This window comes from Bubalus kerabau, chromosome 1, assembly GCF_029407905.1.
Source record: "Bubalus kerabau isolate K-KA32 ecotype Philippines breed swamp buffalo chromosome 1, PCC_UOA_SB_1v2, whole genome shotgun sequence".
Lineage (NCBI taxonomy): Eukaryota > Metazoa > Chordata > Mammalia > Artiodactyla > Bovidae > Bubalus > Bubalus kerabau.
This window is the reverse complement of record NC_073624.1, coordinates 226,295,829-226,323,467: the sequence shown is the minus strand read 5'-3', so window position 1 is coordinate 226,323,467 and position 27,639 is coordinate 226,295,829. Positions and strand designations below refer to the sequence as shown.

The 27,639-nt window shown below is 34.9% G+C and overlaps 1 protein-coding gene across 4 annotated transcripts in view; it reads right to left on the bottom strand.

Annotated features, from left to right (window-relative positions):
• The window catches only part of RBM27 (RNA binding motif protein 27), a 60,321-nt gene that overhangs the window by 16,355 nt on the left and 16,327 nt on the right, over window positions 1-27,639 (bottom strand). For 2 of the 4 annotated variants that reach the window (XM_055557206.1, XM_055557231.1), the window contains exons 4-14: window positions 24,482-24,573; window positions 23,621-23,814; window positions 22,452-22,715; window positions 20,692-20,979; window positions 16,629-16,763; window positions 9,247-9,411; window positions 7,278-7,427; window positions 5,110-5,254; window positions 4,532-4,685; window positions 2,033-2,329; window positions 600-740 (exon numbers count right to left, since the gene is read on the bottom strand). In XM_055557206.1, coding sequence (XP_055413181.1) covers window positions 600-740; window positions 2,033-2,329; window positions 4,532-4,685; window positions 5,110-5,254; window positions 7,278-7,427; window positions 9,247-9,411; window positions 16,629-16,763; window positions 20,692-20,979; window positions 22,452-22,715; window positions 23,621-23,814; window positions 24,482-24,573 — 2,025 coding nt within the window. The remainder of the gene's footprint in view (window positions 1-599; window positions 741-2,032; window positions 2,330-4,531; window positions 4,686-5,109; window positions 5,255-7,277; window positions 7,428-9,246; window positions 9,412-16,628; window positions 16,764-20,691; window positions 20,980-22,451; window positions 22,716-23,620; window positions 23,815-24,481; window positions 24,574-27,639) is intronic. The other 2 variants (XM_055557215.1, XM_055557222.1) reach the window with 2 other exon arrangements.

Genomic DNA, 27,639 nt, shown 5'->3' with positions numbered 1-27,639 from the left:
GAGGTTATATATCCCTATTCTTAAGTATATAAATCTCAGTCTCAGATTTTGTTTTAGTGCTCTCTCATGTGCCAGTATCAAATTGTTTGGGTTGTACAGACTTCACAGTGTTTTTAATATCTAGGAAAGCTATCCCCACTTGTTCTTTTTTAGTTTTCCTAGCTCTCTTGGGAAAAAACAATCACCATTCTAGAGAGTAGCCATATAGATATATTTTCAAAAGCAAAGGAAACTAGTTAAAAACATATTTCAAAATTTGACTTTTCAATTGATTATGACTGAATCCCCTTCATGATGTTAATTAAACATGACAAATGATTAAAGAAATGGATTAATAAAGACATCTATTAATAAATGGCTAAAATTCTCAAATTCCCACTTAGCTTTGAATAGGGAAAGAAATTTTAACTAGCAAATTTCTGGCTGAATCACTGAAATTTAGGGAAGTTGACCAGCCAAATTTAAAATTAGATGTCACAACTATCTTGATTGAGGAACGAAGACATTACAAATCTGGGTGATAAACAATTTGTTAATTTCTTTGTGTCACTGAACAACTCCAATTCTGAATATATTTAAAGGTTCACAGAAATATATACCTGGCAGTCATCTCCAGCACCACCTGACTGATTCAACAAGTGTGCTGCATCACTCTGGTTACCACTGGCATGTCCAAGACGATGTTTCACAGGAACCTTATTAAGAACATATGCCCCTGATGTCTGCGGTTTGCTCATCATCTGCATATACAAAATAAATACATTTGTGGCAGAAGTTTTTTAAATGCCTAGGAATGATACAAATTTAGGACTGATTACCCTGGGGAGGAAGACACGGGAATGTGAAGGTAGAGTGCTTCTATTATTTATAAGGTTTTTTTTTAAGTGAAGAGGGAGACATACAAATGACTGTTATTATCCATACTCTTTTGGATGTCTGAAATATATCACAACATAATGCAAATATATGTGTATGTACTCACAAATAAAATTAGCAATTTTTCAATGATCCCTTCAATTATGTAATGCTGAAAGACTTATGGGTTTTGACAGTTTAATAGGAGTAACTGTGACAGGACCACCCTATCAATCTCAGGCTGCATTAACAGCACGGGGTCTAATGGATCACAGAGGTGACTGTATTACTTTTATACACCATTTAGCCAACACCTAGGGAAAGCCTTTACCTTCAGGACCTAACATGAAATGGGACAGAGACAAAAGAAACGAAAACTTAACTGCAAATAAACAGGATAGTGAATGGAGTTAATACTAGGTCCTGTTAAGGAACATGCTTCTTATTCTATCTGAGTATATTTAATTTAAACAAAAGAATGCCTAGGAGATTATCAATATCATCAATGTCTGAATAGTTCTACTGCAGGGTGATTTGCTCTTTCCTTCGTTCATCTATTCATTCAAATATGTTTAGAGCACTATGTGCCAGGCCTTGTTTTAGGCACCAGGGATAGAACAAATAAAATAGACAAAATCCCAGTCTCCTGGGCTCCCATTTCAGTTTTCAAAGAAACAGAATATTTCTATATGAGAAAAAATAGGACAAGAGGGTGGGTATGAGTGATTGATTCTAACACAAAACAAAGAAGTTGTTCTAGATTCAGGGTTGTTCAGTGGTGGATGGTTATCGTAACTGAGTGTTGAAAAGAAAGTATTTCTTAAACATGAAGATTTATGGGCCTTGTATCTAGAGACTGACTCTGTAGATCTGAGAAGGTAAGACCCAAAAATGTGCACCCAGGTATGTGATTCTAGCACAGTGCTTCTCAAACTTCAAGGTACCTAAAAATCATATGGACAGCCTATTAAAACAGATTACTGAGCCCTACCCATGCAGTAAGTTGAGGTGAAGCCCAAAATTACATGTCTAATAAGCTCCTAGGAGATCAGATGCTGCTGGCCTACAAACCAAACTGGCTGGCTCTGATGTAGAAGACCAAAGACAACAAATTGAGAAACAATGATCTAGAGGATAGGCCTAAAGGACCTTTAATTCCCTGTGAACCCCAGATTACCTTCTGAATCCCTCCATGTACTGATGAGGGAGGAGACTGGGCCACCAGCACCTGCTGCTGGTGAAGGTGCTGTGGCAGGTGATGGTGCTGCTGTGACAGATGACTCAGTGTTTGTTGTTGCTGCAGGAGTAGCTGTGTTGGAGACTGTAGTGCCGGTTGCTCATTATTTTCCCTGTGCCACAGGACTCGAATGAACCGGTTGTTTAGAACTGCTTCAGTACTAGAAATGGCTTTTCTGGCCTCTTCATTAGTAAGATATTGGATGAGGGCTGCTTCTGGATCTCCCTTAAAAGCAACCTGTAAGAAAAAACAATAGCAACAACAAAACACAGAAATGAGTGATTATAGGCAAGTAAATAAATAAATTACTGATAAAGAATTCAAAAGCAGAAAACAGCCTGCTGAAATCCATTGTGAAGTATATGTAAATAAAGATAGTTATCTCTTATAAGGTAACATATGTATTTCAATATTATATATGAACGAATACTAGATTATTTAATAAATAATCCTAGTGATGTTAAATAACCACTTGCGAAAAGATATAAGAATTCCTTCCTGATATCTTACATCCAAATAAACTCCAGAGACAGAAAATGTTTTACAATAAACAAACAAAACAACCCACAAAAACCCAGGGAGAAGAAATGAACATCTGTATACTCTGAAGGTCTGGAAAGCCTTTTTACAACACATCTATAAATGCAGGACCATAAAGACAAACAGCAGATTTGACCAAATAAAATCTTAAACCACTGTCAGTCCAAACAAGCCAAAAACAAAACAAATGACAAAATGAAAAAGTAATTTTAATATATATGACAAGCAAAGGTTTGGAAAAGCATTATTACACTGCCTTCACTTAAAAAAATGAGCAAAGACAGTGGATAGGTAAATGCAAAAGTATTGCAAATGGTGTATATAAATTAGAGTCTACGTAGGAATAAAAACAAAGCAAATTCAAGTACGATTTTTCACTTATGAAACTGGTCTAAAAATTTTTAATGGATCCGTATTATAGTTTTGATGAGGCCTCATAAATTGCATTTGGGAGTATCAATTTGGCTGTTCAAATAAAAAGTTTTAAAATTTCCTTAATTTCAGCAATGTGTCATAAAAAAAAAAAAAAAGTTTATCCAAAAAGAGCCTTACCATAGCATTGTTTCTATTAAAAAAAAAAAAAAAGTAAATTTCCCCAGAGAATAAATTATGGCCTACTGCTATGGACTGAATTATGCCCTCACTAAACTCATACATTGAAGCCCTAACCCCAGTGTGACTGCATCTGGACACAGGGCTTTTAGGAGGTAAACAAGGTTAAATGATATCGAAGGGACAGGACCCTAATCAGACAGGACAAGTGAACTTACAGGAAAAGATCTCTCTGTCTCCTACCCTCCCTCTCCTTCCAACACGTAAGCACACAGCAAGAAGGTGCCATCTGCAAGCCAAGATCCATATAGGCCAGTATCTTGGGTTCCAGGCTATGGTATTTATTATAGCAACCGAAGCAGACTAATATACTCATCTACATTAAGCTACCTATTTTTTTCTAAATGCCATAAAGAATAATGACCTAGAACAATTTAAGAGAAAAAAGGTAGTTAGAGATAGGTAAACTATATTTTGATTTGATGGCAACACTAAGTAAACTGACTGAAATACCAATTTAAACACATCTTCTATTTATTACCCTCAATTACAGCAAAACACTCAACCACCAAATTGATAAATTCAAAAAATTCGCAAGCACATAGCAAAATATAAAAGCTATGATTTACCTGATGTTAAATTTTAGTATCTAAAATTCTCACAATTAGAACCATGCTTAATCAATGAATATTTCACAAAGGCCAGTTCAGCAGACAAAAATACAATCTTAGAAACCACCAAAAATCTCACTACCTAGTTAGAATACTAAAGCAGGTAAAAAAAAGTCATTTGTCCAGACATAAAACTATGAACAAAGATACAATAATCAGCCCAATGTCTTTCAGGAAGAGTTTCAGAAAGAAACCAAATGAATTCAGAGGACAAATTCAGCACAATTTCAACGTAAAGTTGGGCATACAAATACATGGTGGGATTTAAAACACATAGCAGAGATGATCAAACTAATCACTGATTTGTTTAAGCAAAAGTGAGCTGTTTCGAAAGATACATTATGGTCTAGTGGTTAAGAATCTGCCTGTCAATGCAGGTAACACAAGTTTGATTCCTGGTCCAGTAAGATCCCATATGCCACAGAGCAACTAACCCCATGCACCATAACTATTAAGCCCAGGTGCCACAACTATTGAAGCCCATGTACCTAGAGCCTGTGCTTCACAACAAGAGAAGCCACCACAATGAGAAACCTGCACACCGCAACAAAGAGACCTACAGCAACAAGAGAAAGCCCCCACACAGCAATGAAGACCCAGTGCAGCCAAAAAGAAATAAATCCTTAAAAAAATACATTATATATATGGATTCTGTCACCAACATAGCCACACCTACCTGGATATTAACAATAGTTCCAAATTTGCTGAAGTGTTCATTGAGCTTGGTAATGTTGTTCAATTCCTGAGGGATTTTCTTGACTTCTAATTTGGTGTTTGTATACTGATTCTTTCTCAAGAATCCTGGTTTACTCTGATTGTTATTCCCTTGTCTGAAAGGAATATTAATAGATCTTAATAATCTCCTACATTATGCCCTAGGCAAGAGATAATCAGCAAAGAATATAAGTTTATATTTATTCAACTGTCTTCTATAAGCACTTAACATCCTTCAGATATTAGTAGGTAACTTTCACATTATCCTTATTACATACAAAGAGAACAGGTGCAAAAAAAGACTGATGTCTCAATAATTATAAAACTGGGCTAGGCCTAGAAATTATTAATATCTGTTATCAATATTCTGTTGACTTTTTAATATATAAGACATACTAATGATGCCTCTGGGAACCTTAGCTTTGATACACATAGAATGAAAATTAATATTAATGACAACTCTTAATTCTACAAATTTACTAATGCAAGCAAAAAGCCAAAAACATCAATTAGATGTTACTAATAAGCAAATTCTCTTACTTTCCCAACCAAGGTTTCTTTGTGAGTGGCCCTTCCAAACCACTCATAGCTCTTTTCCGGCTATCAGGTTCAAGAACTACTCGGGTTATGTTACTATTAATTGAAACAGGAACCGGTGGTTCAGTCTGGATAACAATGTTGGCAGCTGTTGAAAACAAAAATTAACATTACTGGCAATGCATTATATTTGGGGAATTTCAAATGATTAAAATATTTAGTCCAAAAGTTAAAAATCACTGTGAATAGTACCTAATACTACCACTTCCTTTTCAGAAATGTTTAACAGTAAGAATAAATTATCAATTGCCTCCCTTTCCTCCTTTTTTAAAGATACAATATATATGTTTAAAAAGTCCTAGCCACTCTAATGACTGAGTCAAGCTAGGATCATAAATGGAAAGGGAAAAAAAAATCAGTATAACAGTGTTGGAGAATGAGATACTTAACCTGATGCCAAAGTACCACTCTACAAATTATTTACTTTACAACAGAAAGCTAAACAATTACTGCTCTAGGTAAGTGATCAAATTTATTAGACCATAAACAGAGTGGAATATTTATCTTCTTATATGATTCAATAAGAGGTTCACATGGATAGGATATTACTATGAAATTACGATTTTCTTATATGTGGCAATATTGTGATTATATAGTACTGTGTCTTTTTCTCAGATGTAGACTAATCTCCAAAATTTACTTTCAAGTGATTCAAGAAGAAAAATGTAAAGGGAGAGGGGAGGAAGGAGAGAGGAGTGCACACAAGTGAGCATTCATGCCCAAAGCTGATAAAACGTTAACAACTGGTGAATCTAAGTCAAAGTATCTAGGTGCTTATCGCACTTCTGATTTGTAGCTTCAAAATTATTCAAACTTAAAAGCTGAAAGGAAAATTCAAAGCTAATATTATAAATTAACACATTTCATTCACAATAGTTAGGACTAATAAAATATTGGGTTGGTCATAAAGTTCGTTTGGGTTTTTCCATAAGATATTATGGAAAATCCCATACAAACTTTCGCCAACCCAACACTGTATCAACACACTGACCTTACAACAGGTTGTCAGTGGAAAGAGGTATGCTGAACAAAAAAAGCAAATACAAACGCAAAACTACACATGTTACATTCTGAGTATTCTTCATGACTTTTAGCAACTCCACCAAAAGTAAAATTAATAGCAAAGAATAACAACTGTGGGGCTGAAACCATGATCCTCCCACTAATTTGGTAACAATATATGCCTTATAGCACAGAAAGAAAGAGCCTATTCTTTGGAATTAGATTAATGAGCTAATTAATCTAGCCTCTCTTAGTTGGCCTGAGTGTCTTTAACTGTAAAAAGAGAGTAAAAATATTAATAGTACCTCATTTAAGAGTTGGTGGTAAGAAATATGAGAGATAATAATGCATTAAAAAGCATTTGGTTTAGTCTTGTAGAGTTAACCTGTAGTGGCAATAGTACTATTAATGGAAGTAAAGAATAGTAAACAGAATCAGGATAAGTAGGTAAGAACAGAAAAATCTCTACCAGATAATTAAATCTGGAAAATATTATCAGGATGGCCCATGGCCAATCATTCAAATTGAAATTAAATACCAGAAATCTGACTATAATAAGTAAGAAACCGGAATCTCATCAAACTCTTTAACCAAATTTGTTTTGAGTGGAGATATTAACCCATATTAAAAGCAATACTTGCATTTAATCTTTTAAGATTTGTGGCTATACTTTATAAAGGTCCTAACATACGGTTATAATCATGAACACTAACAATAGTCAAAGAATAATTTTATGACAGTGTTTTAAGTTCTGTGTTATTAGTATGAAGCATAGCTCTTAAAATACAAAGTAGGCCATTAAATGATTTTATTCCTGGAGGAAGAGGGATCATGTCCTCTTTCTATATCTAACATCCAGCACAGTGCCTAGAATAGCCTAAAGTCCTACAAAAAGAGCAATTAGTCAACATTAGTATTATTTTTACTTAAAAATAAATATATTCTGCTTAAAGCTTTAAAGTAACATTTGGATATAGATATTCAAAAACATTTATGAGAGATCATTACTTAACACCCTTCAGAGATAAAGAATTTTTAGACCTCAGTGAGGTCAGAAATGCCATGCCCAAATGACATTTAGTATGACAAAAAGTTAAAGGCAGTATCACCTCTTGGATTTGCATCCATATCTCCAGATGTTAGGCCAATCAGGTTTGGGCGCTGTGTCTGCGTTCTTGAAAAAAACTGTCTATATTGAGATCTACCAGAACTGGTAATACTAGGAGCTTCTGGATTATAACCATCAGGTTCATAGGTATCTGAGGGAAAACAAAACAGAACACGTAAAAATCAAGAGTAAACAATTTATTATAAAATAACCACAAAAATGAATTTTCTTCAACAAATAAAATTATATCAACCCACATGTATTTCTCTTTGAATTAAGAGTAAATCCAGTCACAAAATACAGACATGCAAATCCATTCTGAATTATGGATGCTTCTGGATTCATTTACCTAATGTCATTTTTGTCCTCTATAATAATCACATAATTAAAACTTCACTGCACATTTTTAACAGAAATGTTCACATATACAAACACCATACACCAATGACTGAGTTTCCTCTGTACTCATGTCTCACCACTTTCTAGGCATTCTTTTAATTAGAAGAGAAACAATAAATCTATTACCTTGGTTATCTGCATTTTTTTTTGGCCACACTACACAGCATGTGGACTCTTAGTTCCCCAACTGGGATCAAACCCATACCCACTGCATAAGAAGTGCAGAAATCTTAACCAGTGGACAGCCGGGGAAGTCCCTGGCTATTTGCACTTTAAACTAGAGAAAAGAGTCAATTTCATATGTAAAATATATTTTAAATGTTGTATTTCAAACAGCTAAATAAGCTAAATTTTATATTTACAAATGTAATCATTATCTTACTACCACCTGCCTCATCAACACATTTTTATCATCTTCTCTATATTTTCTCTACAACTGAATATTTAATTGTTTTTTTTTTGGCCACTCTCTGCACAGCATGTGGGATCCTAATTTCCAAACCAGGGATGGACCCCAAGCTCCTGCAGTGGAAGCATGTAGTCTGAACCAATGGACCACCAGGGAAATTACTAAAAATTTAATTTTTAAAATTCTAATGCTAAATAAATATTTTATAAGCATTGAAAAAACATTCTGAAAGTGTTCATCTCCAAAACATCCTCTGCATCCTACACAGAATCAAAGAAAGGTTAAGATGGAATGAAGACAATGATTCTCTCAAATACATTTATAAATCCTTGCATCTCTTTTTTTTCTTAACGGAAAAATTCCTTTGTGGCTCATATTAGGTTTTAGCTACAAGACAAGGTACCTTTTACATTTTTATTACTAGCCAATCAGTTCTGTAATTCAGAGTATAAGATCAGCAAATTATGATTAAAAAGTTTCCAGTGATTAATACAATTTGGTACTCCTGACAGAAAAATCTCCTACATTAAGGCTGCAAAAAGTTTTAAAGAAGCTATATAATCAAATAGCCTTGTTTTAATAATTCCTGGGACCACACAGAACCCCAAGAAAACTGAAGGTCCTTTAGTTAATTATGATGAACTGAGATCTAAAGGCAAAGTGAAAAATGTTAAAAACCTCATGAGACACCCTCAAAGCACTCCACATATCTTCAAAAATATCAATAGGAGGGAAGAGTTTTCAATAAATCATTATACACAGTCATTCCATACCATGATCAGCAAAAAACCACATGTTTTTGTTTTGTTTTAGAGAAAAATTAACCTAGCTTTTCTTGTAACATATAACTGATTAGAAAACATTCAAGTAGATACTGTTCCTATCTGCTGGATTAAAAACTAGTTCAAGGAACTGCATGACCTTAGTTACTGAGGCACAGAAAGTAAATACAAAGGACACCGGAGATGACAGACACACAGGAGGCCTAATCATCTAGGGGCACTAGGGATAAACCAAAGGAACACAGAAACAGAAAACAAAACCACCTGGGAGATTTAATGGGAATCTGTGAGAGCAGATCAGGATACCAGGTCACCTCTTAGGTTGGCCAGTTTATGGTACAAAACATCAGAGGTGGATGGCCATCTGTAGCAAAGCTTACCTGGGACCAGAGGGGTGGGGCTGGAGACTGAGGTATGGTACCCAATGGAGGATCCCATGAGGTTTCGAGGTGGCACCAAACGAGCTGCCAACAGAGGAGGCGGTGTCCCCAACTGAAGTCGCTCAGATGCAGCAGCACCATGTTCACGAGAGTACATGGGCTGTCCTACAGAGGAAAGAATAGGAGGGCAGCTGGGATTGAGAGTCACAAGCTTCTCTAAGTAATGATCTACTTCCTGAGACTTGAGCCAAGAACAGAGAAAGTACACCAATGGGAATAGTACTTGAGAAAGATGCTATTAATATTCCTTCTAACTCAAGAAACAGACATGCAACTGGGTAGGATGCACTGAGGTATAAAGAAAGAGTAAGAATTAGGTAGTGTGACTGCATAATGTCCGTTTTTTATCATCTTAAATGGAATAACTACATGCTGATCTTACCAGAAACTGATCAACTATATCAAGTTATTGACAAAGGAGCCCTGAGCTATTATTCATGTAGAGTTTAATATACAGGGAGATGTGGTTATGAAAGCTGTCATACCCATTTAAAAAAGATAAAAACACTCCTCCCAAATTCATATAATTTCAGGTATGCACAAACTATTCCCCTATCTGGGAGCAGAAAAAACAAATGTAATAAAGGAATTTAAAAAAAAAAAAAACCCCACCACAAGCATACTCTCATGGAGAATAAGAAACATTCAAAAGAAAAACATAAAGACGGTGAAAATCTGCTATCCTGTAAGTAGGTGGACAACAGACAGACAAGAGGACAAAATCCCACAGGAACAGACTAGCCTCTGTACACATAAAGTATCTCAGATATTACAGATCACTCTTGGAAAGAAAGCACATTTAGAATTTATAGATGCAAAAATGGCAGAAACAATGAAGCCAAATTTTACAGAACAAGATTAAAAAAGACAAGGTATCAAGGAGCAAAACCTCTCTTTGGCTGGTTATTTAATAGTATCTTTTTCATTTACTACTCCATATGAGACCTATTTTTAAGATTTACTCAATATTTTGTATCTGAAGTCAGACATTCACTATGTGACACAAGACAAAGTAAATTTAGATTTTTTTAATATGATGAAATATCGTTATAAAGTTGTAAAATTCCAGAAGACTTTTAATACACTTTAATAAGACAAGTCAAAAGCAACCACTTGATTTCACAGTAAATGTAGAGAAGAAATGGATATGCTATACTTTCCAATACATGGAGAAAAGGTGGCAAATCATACTGTATAAGGGGACCACATAATTGGGTGCTTAGCACCAATCTTTTCAAAATTTACATGAAAAAAGATCAATCATTACATTGCAAAAGCAATCTAACATATCCTCAATGATCTGAAAATAGCTGAAGCATGATATACTGCAGAGAATTCCTTGCAGAATGAAGTCATATGCTAAAGAGAAAAATGGGAAGTACAATCTCAGTTCATATGACTAGCTTAAATTTATGATAAAGCATTTCATATAGCGTGTGTATTTAATTAACTATCTCAAAGTAAATGAGAAACTAAAAGGCTAGTTTGTACAATGCCTTTTTAAAATGAATGACAAAGAACACGCATTCCTACACTTCAGAAAGATGGCTGTTTATTCAAATGAGGCCTGATTTTCTTTAACATCTATTCAGGTCTCTAAATACTATGTGAAAAATAAAGAGTTCCTTAGATAAAAGGTTGATTCTAGGTCTGGATAGAAAATTTGTACGATGAGTCTGGTACACCTTCATGTAATGCTCCAGAAGCAAGATGGCTACCAAACACAAGCATGTAAAAAATACAACAAAGCAACCTGCAGAAGCCAACATGAAGAGGCTTTCCATGGTCAAATAAGAGCCAATCTGAACACCAAAAAAGGCCACAATGGGGTGAAATATACCAAACATTAGAAATCCATGAGTTCATAATGATACTTAGAAAAAGTACAGTGGTCCCTCTGGAAGATACTTGGAAACAAACTCATTTTCTGAAAACTGATAAATTAAAGGACAGAAGCATTTATCCTGTCATTCCTGTAAAAAGTACATTTCAGGTCAACCAAATGGTGAACACTGCCAAGTTCTACTTTGTAGACTGTCAGCCAATAAATGTAGAAGAAATCATAGAATTAGAGTATCACACTTTTATAGCCCCCAATGAAGCAAAGAGAACTGGGCAGGGATCACAAACAACCAAGAGCAATTTTTTGAAAGGGTGGATCAGGATGAAAACACCTGTACACAGTGATCAATATTTGTAACATAGAAAGGAGACAACTTGATATTGTACACCAGGTATATACTGCAGTAGGAAGTATAAAACCCCATCAGTACAACATTCATGCAAAATAAGGAGGAAAAAAACCCCAAATGTGACCCTATTAATCTAGATCTAGATAAATCTCCAATTTCCAGAAAAAACAGGGGATAGAGGAATGCATTAAATGTCACCAGCAGATGCAAGATACGCCAAGTCTAGATTATGGTAAAATTCTTTAGGACAAATTATCTGCTCCTTCAACAAGTAAGTGTCAAGGGGGAAAAAAGAGGTAGGAGAAATTGTTATGGATTCAAAGGCTTAAGAAACATCAACTAAATGTAATGTGTAACCTTGCTTGGATTCAGCTTCAAATGAACCAGATATAAAGGAATGTCTATGATACAACTGGGAAATATGAGCACTGATTAGATACTTGACAATAATACCTGTTATATTTTGGGACTGTGATAAGGTATAGTAATTGTGTGTGTGTATTTATCCCTTATCTTTCAGAGATTTATAGATGAAATGGTATGTTTGGAACTTGTTTTTAAATAATCAAGTCAGGAGTGAGTTACAGATAAAGCAAGGTTAATCAATACATTGATAAATGTTGAAACCAGCAACTGAGTAATGAAGATTACTACAGTGTTTACTCTCTTAGGTATATTTGAAATTTTCCATAATAAAAAGTTTAAAAAAATCAAGTTGGTTATAATGATGGTGAAGATAAGCCAGTCACAATTTAGATTCATTCACTTTAGTTTTTTCTCAAACTTTTATTGGAATATATTTGATTTACACTGCTGTACCAATTTCAGATGTACAACAATTTGAGTCAGTTAAACATAAATATAGGTGTGTGCATATATTCTTTTTCAGATTCTGATTCAATTTAGTTTTTATCAGTGTAGAGTGACTGAATAATTTCACAATGCAAGTCGCCTAAGTTCATGCTCCTATTGTAAGTCATTCATGTATCTTATATGTCTGATTGATAGCAATATTTTCATTCTTTAGACTCAGATATGACTGAGCAACTAACACACACACACACACACACACACACACACACACAATGTTAACTCTAGTCTTTTGAAGATAGTCTTTACTCAAACTAAAATTTTAGCTACTCTTTGTAATTCTCCTGACTTTGTCTTCAAGCGTATTCACAAGGGAAAAAAAAGTCTTAAGATGAGTTTTAAACTGAAAGCTCAATCAGAAGAAAATAGAAAGCTATACCTTCCAATTACTGGCCATATTTGTTATGTGTCTTCTCTATTAGAATCCAAGGTCCCTGGCATACCTTTTAAAGTTCCAGGGCCTAAATGGTGCCTAGCACATAGTGGGAACTCAATACTTAACAGAATGGATGAAAGTTTATTTACTAACTGCATCCCAATGACATTTAAGTGTTTCTTAGGATGAATACCTTTATTTGATATTCATCAGACATTATTTGAAATGGGCAATATGACAACTAATGCAAAACAAATCCAAGTAACACACGAGGGGAGAGAAATTTTAGACAATATACGACTCCATAGACTGACTTTTCTAGACATCAAAATCTGTGACTGTGCACAGAAAAATGGTATGTACTTCACAGAATTAAATGAGGCATCTCAAGTTTAAGAATATGATGTTTTAATAATCGTACACAGCTAATAGGAAATATATATTCTCTGAAAGATAAAAGTAATTTATGTAAATTCACCTTTAGACTGACAACTGCCTTCAACCTAAGAATCAATCTTTAGGCTGTTATATTTTACTACTAATCTTTCAGACACTCAATACACGGAGCTTAGCAGGTACAAAATATTTCTATTACATCTTCTTCAAAGAAGCAAAAGAAACAAGTCAAATTTAAAGGAATATACTTTAAAATGGTTCTGTCCTGTGAAAACAAAGTAAAACAAAACCTCAAACCCTAAAACCATACACTGAACTGGCAACTCTGAATTTGGGTAAAAATGCTTAAGTATGTCAAAGGAAATAGTTGTTTTTAATAGGTGTTTTTCCATACACTTCCAACTGCATTTCATTATTTAAATCCTTTTCAGAGTATCTGTGACATTTTAATTCAACAAAAACCAAATTTCATAATTTTTTTCTAAATTATAACCATACCTGCCATTAAGTTTTAAATAGCATTGCCAGGAGCCCCATATACCCTACACAGCTTTACAGTGGGGAAATTCTTTTTCTTCTTTTAACATTCAATTGTGCTGTTCAAAACTGAATGATAATTAGACTAGATGAAGGTTTTATTTCGGGCAGAATTAGTTCCTTTGTTATATGTATTTCTTTTTTTTTTTTTTTGTTATATGTATTTCTGAGGCACTCTGTTGCTTTAACACCAAAATACACTGTAATTGGTTTTTTGTGAGTTTGTAATTTTTGACATATTTCTTTCCCACTATTAGATTTTTAGCTTCTTAGGAGAAAAATCATCTATCACTCATATTCCCAGTACCAGGCATTGAACAGACCCTATTCCTACCTCTAAAATACCAGATTTCATTTTTCTATGTTTATTTGGGTCCCTATTGATTAAATTTTCACAACTATCATATGATATGCTGTTCTTCACTTATACACATTTTCTATGCTGTGAATATTAATAATAATTTTTTTTTAACTACAATTTTTTTATAATATTTTTTCATTAAAACCAAAAGGGAGCTTTTGTCATACTAAGTCAAGTAACTGAGATGGAGAAAGACAAGTATCATGTGCTATCGCTTATACGTGGAATCTAAAACAATGGTACAAATGAACTTATCTACAAAACAAACACTCACAGATATAGAAAACAAACCTATGACTATCTGGGGGAAAAAGAGAAGTGTGGGACAGGGAGGATAAACTGGGAGACTGGAATTGCCATATACACACTACTATATATAAAATAGATAACGGAACTAGTATATAGCACAAGGAACTCTAGTCAATTCTCTGTAATGACCTATACAGGAAAAGGATCTAAAAAAAGAGTGAATATATGTATAAATGTAACTGATTCACTTTGCTGTACATCTGAAACGAACACTACATTGTTAATCAACTATACTCCAACAGAAATTTTTTTTAAAAAGCTGAAAAAAAAAAAGTGCTGGATTTTGTGCCACAAAATTAGATATACATTTGCCCATAATTATCTGAAGTAGAAAATAAAATCTAATGTTGGAGGAAAAATCCAAATGGAATCACAATATTAAATTTAACAATATTAAAATAAATCATAATTGCCACATATTTTTATAAATTAAAAACAAAATTAAATTTTTATCATGAGTCAAAATGCTAAATTTAACAATATGAAAATGTGTTATCTGCAAAAGACTTTCAGATAAATAAACCATTTTTCATATTTACAAGTCCAAAAGCACTAAGAAATAATGCTAAGAGCTGATTTAGGAAGGGGAAAGATGAAACAAGATTGGTAACTGTTGAAGCTGAGTGATGGGAACATGGGAGTTTCTTATACTACCTTCTTTATTTTTATATATGTCTGAAATTGCCCATAATTAAAAAAAGAGAGCAGTAAAATAAGCACTATAACAAGATACTATAGTAATTAGAAGACTGTGAGACACTAAAAGTAAAACAAAATGGCTAGTTATTTAACTATCATATATGGTTTCTGTCCTGAGAAAGCACAGCGGAACACAGGAGGAAACAGCAGCACTGAAGAATTCTCATAGGACTGTCCTGGTTGGTTCTCTCAGGCAACTAGCTTAGCAGCATTACATGGTGGAACGTGGAGGGAAAGTGGGAGTAAAATATATTGGAGTCAAAAAGACTGCAGCAATCATCAAAAACGTGAAGTGATTCAAGTGTGGATGAGGGCAGAAACCATAGCAGGAAGAGAGAAAAAAAGATGCATCTAAGAAAAAGAGGAAGAATTTTTCAATTAACTAGAAATAAAAAAGCAAAGCAATGAGTCAGTCATGATAGGGTTTTCAATTCTAGGTGATTAGGTGGGTGTTATTTACATTAGCAAAGAAAGACAGGGATTGTGGAGGTAATAGAGACTTAGAGGAAAATAACAGGTTTTGATTTCGGAGAGGCTGAAATTTATGGAGACAATCATAACTACAAAACTATAATAACTATTCCTTATGTATAGCTTAAGGTGCCAGATACTATTCTAGATGCTTTATAAGTATTAACATATAACATGTTTCCCCAAAATAACCTTAATGAGGTGAGTAATGTTACCATTATTTCTGTTTTTTACAAAAGAGGAAATTAGGATTCAAAGAGGTTAAGCGACTTGCCTAAGGTCACAGTGACATAAATGATGGAACCAGAATTAGAATCTAAGCTTAATTACTTTCTTGAGTTGCCTCCCTAGGTCATGAAAGAGATGAAGAAATGTTTATGATAAACACAGTTACAAAACAGGTGAATTTATCTATAAAGTTACCTAGCTCTGTAAAGAAATTCTCACAGTCTGACAGTTTTAACAACCAACTACTTTATTTTTAGGTTTCTGAAGAAATAAATTTTTCTTTTAAGCCTCTGTAAACTAAAAACAACAGTAACCAAAACTATGAAAAATAAAAGATAGGATTCAAGAAAAACATATTATTAAGCATCAATGTTACAAGACAGTCTAACCACTAAATACTATAGTTTAAATGATGCTATGCTCGTTTCAGCATTACAAGTTAAATAATTAGGTGTATTTTATGTGATCTTTTGTATGCTCTTAGGAGGTAAGTCTTAGGCTTTGGAAATTCAATCAGAAGAACAATTCTTGAACAGAAGCTTCAAAATATAATTCCTTTAGCAGAAAAATGTTGCTACACTATAGCAGAGCAGACTTCTCCAATACAGAAGGCCTTGTCCTTCTCTGCCATCATCACACAAAATTAAAATACAGTTACAGAACATAACCACACAGTGAACTGCCCTGTAAACATAATTTTGTATAGATAGTCCTTAAAATAGAAATTAACTGTAATTTTTTAAGTGTTCTGAGAAAACGTCTGGCTTTTCTATGCCCTGCTGCTGCTAAGTCGCTTTAGTCATGTCCGACTCTTTGCGACCCCATAGACGGCAGCTCCCCTGTCCCTGGGATTCTCCAGGCAATAAATCAAATGTGTACTTACGTTCTGACACTGTATAAAGGAGGTTCTGGGGTAAAGGAGGAGGTAGTCTTGCTCCTACTGGTGCAAGATTGGGCACTGCACTTGTCCCAGGCTGGTCACGGTTGTTGATCAAGCTTGACTGTGTTATGGGTGGTCCTACAGACAACAAAAAGTGAGAGCTAGAGCAGTAATGTTTGCTACGTAATAAAAACACTCACTACACCAAGTACAATAAGGATATTCACATATAAAATACCTACTTTGGTTTAGAACAGAATAAAGAAATTTGATATGAGCAGGCTTGAGCACTCAGAGCATTATTAATTTAAATGACATTTTAGTTCTGTAATAGACTAATCTAGGGTGGAAAAAGGGCAGAACTGGTTGCATCAGGAGGCTGGGAGTAGAAAATGGCCAAGAGATTTGAACAAACTTTCTGGGATGATAATAAAGTTCTATAAAACTCTTAAATTAATGATAAACATGTTTGAGTGTATCTATGTCTAGAATGTACTGTGAAATGCATTAAAACTAAAAATGGAGAGATGGAAAGATATATGATGACACAACATGAAAAAGAAAGTGTGAATCACTCAGTCATGTCTGACTCTTGGTGACCCCATGCACTGTAGCTCAGCAGGCATCTCTGTCTATGGAATTCTTCAGTCAAGAATACTGGAGTAGGTAGCCATTCCCTTCTTTAGGGGATAGTAAAGTGCTAATTGTAGAAGCTAGATGTTTTTTGTTTCCTTGAAATTTTTCTTGGCAAAGTGTTCAGGGGGAAACAACACTCTTAGATTTCACTTTTACACAGATATGTTCCCCCAAATGACGTAGGATCTTTTATTGTGAGAATTTCTGTACATCAAAGATGCCTTTTTATCTGAGAAATTAAATCTCAACCTGAGCTTTACAATTATACGATTTATGTGACAATATTAAATACTCACAACCCACTGTTAAAAGAACCATATTGCTGTTGACCAAATCTATGCGTTAAATGTATACAAACCTTTATCAATTTTAATGAAATGTGTTCTACAAAGAATGTTACTGCAGGAAAGCTATGCAATGGGTACATGGTATCATATTAGACTATTTTTGCAACTTCCAGTGAGCCTATAATAATTTTGAAAATTAAAAATTTTAAAAAGAATTGAAAAAGTACCACTTAAATAAACTGAATGGTAACCATTTTTTTCAAATAATTTGCCAACTCTTAAAACATTAAACGTCTTCAGGTAGGTTTTTCTTATACCTCTGTAGACATGTAAAAAAAAGATCTTCATGATCCAGATAATCACGATGGTATGATCACTCACCTAGAGACAGACATGCTGGAATGCGAAGTCAAGTGGGCCTTAGGAAGCACCACTACAAACAAAGCTAGTGGAGGTGATGGAATTCCAGTTGAGCTATTTCAAATCCTGAAAGATGATGCTGTGAAAGTACCTCACTCAACATGCCAGCAAATTTGAAAAACTCAACAGTGGCCACAGGACTGGAAAAGGTCAGTTTTCATGCCAATCCCAAAGAAAGGCAATGCCAAAGAAAGCTCAAACTACCGCACAATTGCACTCATCTCATACGCTAGTAAAGTAATGCTCAAAATTCTCCAAGCCAAGCTTCAACAGTACGTGAACCGTGAACTTCCAGATGTTCAAGCTGATTTTAGAAAAGGCAGAGGAACCAGAGATCAAATTGCCAACTTCCACTGGATTATCGAAAAAGCAAAAGAGTTCCAGAAAAACATCTATTTCTGCTTTATTGACTATGCCAAAGCCTTTGAGTATGTGGATCACCACAAACTGTGGGAAATTCTTAAAGAGATGGGAATACCAGACCACCTTACACTCCTCCTGAGAAATCTGTATGCAGGTCAGGAAGCAACAGTTTGAACTGGACATGGAAAAAGAGACTGGTTCCAAATAGAAAAAGGAGCACATCAAGGCTGTATACGGTCACCCTGATTATTTAACTTATATGCTGAGTACATCATGAGAAACGCTGGGCTGGAGGAAGCAAAAGCTGGAATCAAGATTGCCGGGAGAAATATCAATAACCTCAGATATGCAGATGACACCAGCCTTATGACAGAAAGCCAAGAAGAACTAAAGAGCCTCTTGATGAAAGTGAAAGAGGAGAGTGAAAAAGTTGGTTTAAAGCTCAACATTGAGAAAACTAAGATCATGGGATCTCGTCCAATCACTTCATGGCAAATAGATGGGGAAACAGTGAAAACAATGACAGACTATTTTTGGGCTCCAAAATCACTGCAGATGGTGACTGCAGCCATGAAATTAAAAGACACTTGCTCCTTGGAAGGAAAGTTATGACCAACGTAGACAGCATATTAAAAAGCAGAGACATCACTTTGCCAACAAAGGTCTGTCTAATCAAAGCTATGGTTTTTTCAGTAGTCATGTATGGATGTGAGAGTTGGACTATAAAGAAAGCTGAGCACCGAAGAATTGATGCTTTTGAACTGTGGAGTTGGAAAAGACTCTTGAGAGTCCCTTGGACTGCAAGGAGATCCAACCAGCCATCCTAAAGATCAGTCCTGGGTGTTCATTGGAAGGACAGATGTTGAAGCTGAAACTCCAATACTTTGGCCACCTGATGCAAAGAACTGACTCATGTGAAAAGACCCTGATGCTGGGAAAGATTGAAGAAGGGAGGAGAAGGGGACGACAGAGGATGAGATGGTTGGATGGCATCATGGACTCGATGGACATGAGTCTGAGTAAACTCCGGAGTTGGTGATGGACAGGGAAGCCTGGTGTACTGCAGTCCACGGGGTCACAGAGTTGGACACGACTGAGCGACTGAACTGAACCGACACACGTAAAATGACTGCTCCAGAATTTTCTCAGTTATATTTTAAAAATTCAGTCTTATTTCTGTTTTAGCTCAACTAGCAACTGTTTTTTTTGAAATGATCATTTTTAAACATTTCTCCTAATTTTGGTGAATTTGATAACAGCATATTGACCCCCTTTTTTTTTGAAGTCTTTTATCAGTAAAGAGATTCATACCCAAGTACATACTGGTGAAATGTTCTGATATCTGAAAAATACTTCAGGGAAATAAAGTAAAAAAAATTGTGTGGGGCAGGCAAGAAGAATAAATGAGACAAAAACAACTGAATATTAACCATTGAATTTAGATGATGAAACATGGTATATTATTACTCTACATCTGTGTGTATTCAAAAATTTCCATAAAGGGGAAGAGAAATTGGATGAAGGCAGTCAAAAGACACAAACTTCCAATTATAAGATAAATAAGTACTAGGGATATAATGCACAACATGATAAATATAATTAACACTGCTCAATGTTGTATATGAAAGTTGTTAACAGAGTAAATCCTAAGAGTTCTCATCATAAGAAAACTAAAATTTTTTACTATTTCTTTAATACCTATATGAGATGATGGATGATCACTAAACTTACCGTGATAATCACTTCATGATGTATACAAATCAAATCAGTATGCTGTACACCTTAAACTATACAGTGCTGTATGTATATAGATTAATATAACTGGAAGAAGAAAACCAAGAAAAGTCCCATAATAAAATGTTTTAAAGAGTATTTCAATATTCTCTAAGAGATTTACTTTAAAGATGCTGCTGCTAAGTGGCTTCAGTCGTGTCTGACTCTGTGTGACCCTAAGGACAGCAGCCCTCCTGGCTCCTCTGTCCACAGGATTCTCTAGGCAAGAATACTGGAGTGGGTTGCCATTTCCTTCTCCCCTTTAAAGATGGAACTTTCACTAAACTACTGGCATAGTCTTATTTTTCTGACCTCTTCAAAATGCTGGCTTTCTATCAACGAGCAAGATTTTGACTCCAGGTCAATATAGGTTAGGGCACTACTAATAAAATTTACACTTGGAGGTACTATAAATAATGCAATATGACACTAGGTAGAAAAAAGGGAAGAACATCTTAATTATGGAAATATATTCCAAATTCTATTAATAATTTATTTTTCAAATTCTTAAAATCTAGTATCAAGTTACATAAAAGGGATGGATTCCTCTAAATATTCTTCACTAAAGAAACTATACATATACTTACGTGGTATGGGAAGCACAACAGAAGGTGGAGGCTGGCCATGTCCTTGGGGAACAGGAAGTCTCATGCTGTGGCCAGGGCCTGGGCCTGGGCCTGGGCCCGGGCCTGGACCAGGGCCTGGGCCAGGGCCTGGCATTGGAGGCATTAACATTCCAGGAGGTGGTGGAGGAGGAAGCCCAGGAGGAGGTGGAGGGAAAGGAATCATGCTTGGTAGAGCAACTTCATCAACAACCAAGGGATCATTTCCATGATCAAACTGACAAAGGTCACCAAGTACACAGAATCCTCTTTCTGTAAGAATTAAAGATAAATTTCACTATGATCTACACAGAGTTCAGCAAACAAACAATTCCCTGAAACATCCACCAATCTGATTTATGGAGTGCTTTTTGTGCAAGGAATTTAAAGGCTTCTTAGTGTTATTCTGTTACCATTGCATATTCCTGAGGTAGGAACAGGTGTACTCTCTACTTGCTATACTGTGGCACTATGCTTTACTGAGACAGCAAATAATCAGGTCAAAAGCAGGCTACCAACCACTATCAGATTAACCCATTTGCTATTGAGTTTTCATAATAAAAATTCAGATATTTTAAATAACTTAACAAAGGTAGAGAGGATAAGGAATGTGAATTAGATGACCTACTTTCAACTATCTACTTTCATGATATTATTCTAAAGCAACCATTTTTGCTATAAGTTGAAACTTTAAATTATTCAACTGAGTATTATGTTCCAGGTCAGAATTGTAACAGCAAAATATCTGAAACATCCCAAAAGTGTCGTAAGTTTAAACACATTTTTGTACATAGAGCATACAAAGAAGTATTAAAAAAAAAAATACTGAAGAAGCTCTTTATAGTTACTATATTTAAATAGGATGACTGCCAGGAAATAATGTTAAGTGAAAGAAAAACAAAATGCATAGTATGAATGAAGTATAAATAGTATAAAGTACAATAACATTTATGTTAAAAAGAGAGTGGGGGAGAATATGTTTTTATGTACACATGCATAGATTAAGTGGAAAGATACACAAGAAACTGACAGCATAAAATTGGCTTTGAGAAGATCTTTGGGGCTGAGAGACCAGGGTGAGGGTGAGTTAATGCCTGAATCACGTGATTCTATTCTCTACTTAAATAAAAAGCAAAAATATATACATTCTATATTTAAAGGAAAATGTTATTATGTCTAGTCATTTGCTATAAATAGCCTGGGAGCTGTGAAAGTATACATGAAAACAAGACTGCCTATGAGTTGACAACTGTTGATATGATGTCACAGATACACTAGGATTAATTATATTACCTTGTGAATTTTTGTAAATATTTAAAATATTCCCATAATAAAAATCTAAAATAAACGCACGCATTAACACCGATTTCATTAACACCGAACATTCATTCAAATGGAAAGTTGGCAAGTTAAAACTGTAAGTAGGTTATACATGATTAACAAATCCCCAGGGTCAAACAGCACACAAAAAAATGACCATTCCTAGTGTCTACCAAATTCTGCAGTTTAATTACAGTGTCAGAAGTAAAGAGGAAAACAAAACATAAATTAAAGGGTCAAATCTGAACACTGTGTTAACAAGAGCCAAACTATTACATCCAACAAGTAAAGAAGCATATGCCAAAGAGATTCTCCTCCTCACTCATCCCTTTTAATAACATCCAGACTGTAATGAAATGGTATGTACTACTAGCAACATTTACTTTACTAGTATTCTGGGGTACAATATAAAAGAGAATTTTTACCATCATAATCTCTGCATCGCCTCTTTGGTGGTGGGTTTCGACCAAAAGAATTGGAAGAGCTATGATTATTATAGTAATTAGACCAACTCTCCGTTGTGTTTTCAGAGTGGTGCGCAGGTGCGATCACAGTAACAGTGCTGGGAATAGACTGTGCCCCCGAGGAATACTGCTCAGAAGAGTTCGGAGCTGGTGCAGACACAGGCACATAGGAGCTCTCCAAGTCATTCCTTTCACTCTTAAACTTTGATCTTTCTCTATGTTCTGCTTTGGAGACAAAATAAAGACAAGAAACAAATAAGACCAGACTTCTATGTTGTTAAACTGTATTTATTTTCTCACAGAAAAGGCAAGATGAGAATACTGAAGTAAATTTACTGAGCTGTCCATATTTTAAAGTGCTCTCATTATTACTATAGTCTAAAACCAGGAACATCAACAATGTGATGGATCTTGACCAAGTAACTTGTATAAAATCCTCTTTTATAACAACAATGTTGATATATCAACATCAATACATAATGAAGAAAGATCAGTTTCTCTACTGACTTAGTAAGAATGCTAAGAATTGACTTTCAAACTGATCTACCACAATTTTTTTCTTTTTAAATACTCCAGCCAACCTTAAAGCAAATCAATTATTTTCAGGCAGGGGGTGGGGGTGTGGGTACGGAAAGAGACAACCCTCTCCCACCAGTAATAGTTTTGTTGGTTAAAGGACACATGTTTCAATTATACAAAATGACTTAAATTTAGACATGTCCTATGATACATGAACAAATGGCTTCTTTTTAGACAAACTCCTTTGACTCCACCCTGAGAATACAGCCCTGACTTTGTAACAAAAATCAAGTTTTTGTGACACAATTCCAGATTTTACATTGCTCAGACGTATTAAAGGTTGCTTGTTGGTGTTCAGTCCCTAAGTCATGTCTGACTCTTTGCGATCCCACGGACTGACTGCAGCACGCCAGGCTTGCCTGTCCTTCACTATATCCCACAGTTTGCTTAGATTCATATCCATCGAGTCAGTGATGCTATCTAACCATTTCATCCTCTGCCGCCTCCTTCTCCTGTTGCCTTCAATGTTTTCATCAAAGTGATTCTGACACCCCTGTGATACAAGAAGACAAGCAACTATGGAGTTTTAGGGGGAAGCCACTTGGACTCACCAACACTCCTATTTGGATCCCGGTCTTTGCTGCGCCCCCGGCTTCGACTCCGACTTCGACTCAGGCCTCGGCTCTTACTCCGGCTCTTACTCCTGCCTCTTCTCCAGTCATACTTCTCACGGTACAGTTCATTCCGTTCATAGTACCGGTCGTAGTCTCTCCACTTGCCATCTTCTCTTTTCTTCTCCCGTGTCCTGTAATATACAGATATGAAAGCCATAGGTACACTACAGAAACCAGGACAGAAAACAAATCTGGAATATGAATTATCCTCTGTGATTCATCAAAATTCATAACTTCTAAGCTTTTCCAGAGAGCCGTAAAACCACTGCGTAATTCCTCTAATCCATTACATAAAAAGAAAAAACATTCCCTTCAAGTATACTGGGTGGGGAGAAATGAAAAAAAGAGGTGAATCCAAAGCATGGGGAGGGGTAAAAGGAAAAACATGTTTAAAACTAGAAAAGACAAAAGTTCAAAACAAAGAGTTCCTAAACAAAAACTAATTTTTTGATGGTAGGCTGATGAATCAACATATAAACTACACTACTTGTAATATAAAATGCTATGGACAATTTTAATACTGAGCACCCCTAACCAAATGGAACATTTCATTAATATTCTCTAAGGAGACTGCTCCCATCTCTGAGCTCCTGGGGAAAGCACATAATGATTATTGTTTATAAAAGGAAGAGAAAGTATGACAAAGACAAAAAACACAGGGAATGGAAAAAAAAATTACTTCTTTAATCATTTTACAATGAGAGGAGTAGAGCATATGTCAAAAATCCTGCTAATGTCCTTATAAGGTAACTGAAAAGTGAGTTATCAATGTTTTCCTAATTAAAGATAAACACAAACCTTCGTTCACTAGATTCTGAACGAGTCTTCTGGGGACTAGGGTATTTCTTTTTTCTGCCATCTCGTTCTTCCTCTGCTGGCTCCTGAAATACCTACAAGAAAATATTCATTAGAAACAAGAACAGTTCTTCCATCAATTATAAAATACATCCACCTGATAAATCTTTCTGGCCACAAGAGAGGGCATAAATATACTTAAATACTAAAATCAAATCACATCCCCCAAAGTTGGTCAACAGGAAGAAGTAAAAAAAGATGTTGAAATTACTTTAACAGCAATATGTTAAATTTTAAATATCACCCTAATAGCAGTGTAGGAGGAAAACAAATTCATTCTTTAAAATATAACAGTAAAAATAACAAATCTCTACTTCTAAGTATCATATAGTAAAATGGTTTGTGTGTTTTCCTAATTATAAAATATAGTCACAATATAATTCATTTGAGGAGAACTTTAGATTTATTTCACAAAGTTTAAGGAACAAATGGTTAAGTTAACCACTGCTATAAAACTAAGTATTTCATGTGAATTATGGAAAAATGGTTATCAGAATTATTGGAAATGTTAAGGCTTCTTTTAAAACTTAAAGTCAAGATTGACCAGAAATACAGAACTAGTGATTCTATTAAAAGTTTTTAAACACAAGTTAATCTCAAAACACATACATGGGACGTCCCTGGTGGTCCAGTAGTAAAGAATCCACCTGCCAATGCAGGGGACATGGGTTCAGTCTCTAGTCTGGGAAGATCGCACATGCCTCAGGGCAACTAAGCCCATGCACTACAACCACTGAGCCCAGGTACCTAGAGCCTGTGTTCCACAACAAGAAAAGCCATCTCAATGAGACACCCGCATACCACAACTAGAGAGTAGCCCCTGCAACTGGACAAAGCTTACATGATCAACGGAGACCCAGCACAGCCAAAAATAAATAAATAAAAAAATAAATATATGGCCTTTACTAGAGGGAAATTAAGACAAATGAAGACATTTGGAAGAGCTAAACAAATGCCCATCTAATGAGAGGCTTGTTTAAAAATACACAAATCAGGAAATGAGTGAATGGAACAGAAGATAACAATTTAGTAAAATCCAGGCAACATAAAATGGCAGCCACAATATGACCACCATATGTTGCCGACAAAAACATTCTACAATTATTAAACTATATTTAAAAATCATTTTCTCTACCAATTCACAGGAAATACAGAGGATGCAATCAGCAAAATCCAGAGTCAAAAACTCCAGTGTCTGGAACAAATGACTCAGTTTTTTGCTGAGCAAAAATGACTTGCTCAGCAAATGACTGAGTTTCTTCAGTCATGAAGAAACTGACTCAGTTTCTTCAACAAAATAAAATTTAAGGGAAAAAAGGGGGTGATGAAAAGAAGAGAGTTATATCGGTAAGTAGGAAGCAGGGGGTTAAAAGATATAAAGAGACTTAAAAGATATCAACTTGGAGAACTTTATCCTTCTTTTTGCTTTTGTATATTCTCTAAAGTTTTTTTTAATGGACATCTATTAATTTCCTCTTTGAATGTTCCTAATTTTAGGGAAGTAATTTTCTAAACTACTAATTAGTTTTTCTAATGGGAAAACCTATTCTTTCAAAGTTAAAGGACCCAAAATAATAAAAACACAAAGCCAAACAAAAACCTGTGCATGAATGTTCATAGCAGTATTATTTATGATAGATAAAAAGTATTAACTATTTGCCTATTAATACAAATATCCATCAACTGATGACTGGATAAAGAAAATGTGATATATTCATAAAATGGAATATTATCCAGCCATGAAAAATAAAAAAGGTCCTGATACATGTTACAATGTGGAGGAACCTTTTAAGTGTTATGCTAAGCAGAAGAAGCCAGCCACAGAAGATTACATACCACGTACTTCCATTTATATGAAATGTCCAGAATAAGCAAATTTAATGAGACTGAAAATAGTTTAGTATATTGCCTGGGGTGGGGACTAGGACTGGAAGACCTGGAAGTAATGGCTTAATGAGCATGAAGTTTCTTTTTTAGATGCTGAAAATGTTGTAAAATGGATTATGGAGATGGTTATACAATTCTGGATACAATGAAAATTATCACATTTGTATATTTTACATAGATGAATTGTAAAGTTGGTGAATTACATACCAATAAGCTGTTTAAAAAAGTTAAAAGGGCATGCACAATACGAATGAATCTCATGTAAAAATAAGCTAAGGAAGTTAGACAAAAGAATGTAAGACTTTTACATCCAGGGAGAATCCAATATGTTAAGAAAGTTAAATTAATTATTCCCATGGGTATGGAAAATATACAAAGATCAAGAAATCCAAAGCAATATGAGTGAAGTCTTATTCAGCATCCTGCAGTACACTGTCAAACATGATTTTTAATCTCAAATATATTTAAGTTGAGAATAAATGAGTGCTTTCTTGCTATATAAATAAAATGCTTGATTTGTACAGATTTTTAAAAAAGTCTGTATGATTCTTATTACATAAACTGAAAAAACCAAGAATACACTGTATCCCTGGTAGCTCAGACAGCAAAGTGTCTGCCTACAATGCAGGAGACCTGGGTTCGATCCCTAAATCGGGAAGATCCCCTAGAGAAGGAAATGGCAACCCACTCCAGTATTCATGCCTGGAAAATCCCATGGACCAAGGAGCCTGGTGGGCTACAGTCCATGGGGTCGCAAAGAGTCAGACACGCCTGAGCGACTTCACTTCTTCACACTATATTAGAAATAAGAGTAGCAGTAACCTTGGGGTGAGGGAAGTGAGAGGGAATATGTAGAAGGAATTAAAAAAAAAAATGACACTTCAGCCAACTTGATTATTTAGATCTTGACTCAAACAAATGGGGACAAAAATGGACATTTATGAACAATAAGCCATTTAAACACTGGGTATCTGATATTAAGGAGTTTTTGTTACTTTTATATACAAGAATATTTGGAGGCTTTAAAAATATAACCTTTTAGAGATACCTACTAAATATTTATGAGGATGGCAAGTGGCTGAAGGTACAAAAAAGACAACTTCCTCCCTTCAATGTTATCTAACAATTACTATAAACTATTATATTTACACACTATTCTACAAGCTATTATTTGTCAGTAATAACAATTAAGTTATATATAAAAGCTAAGAAAA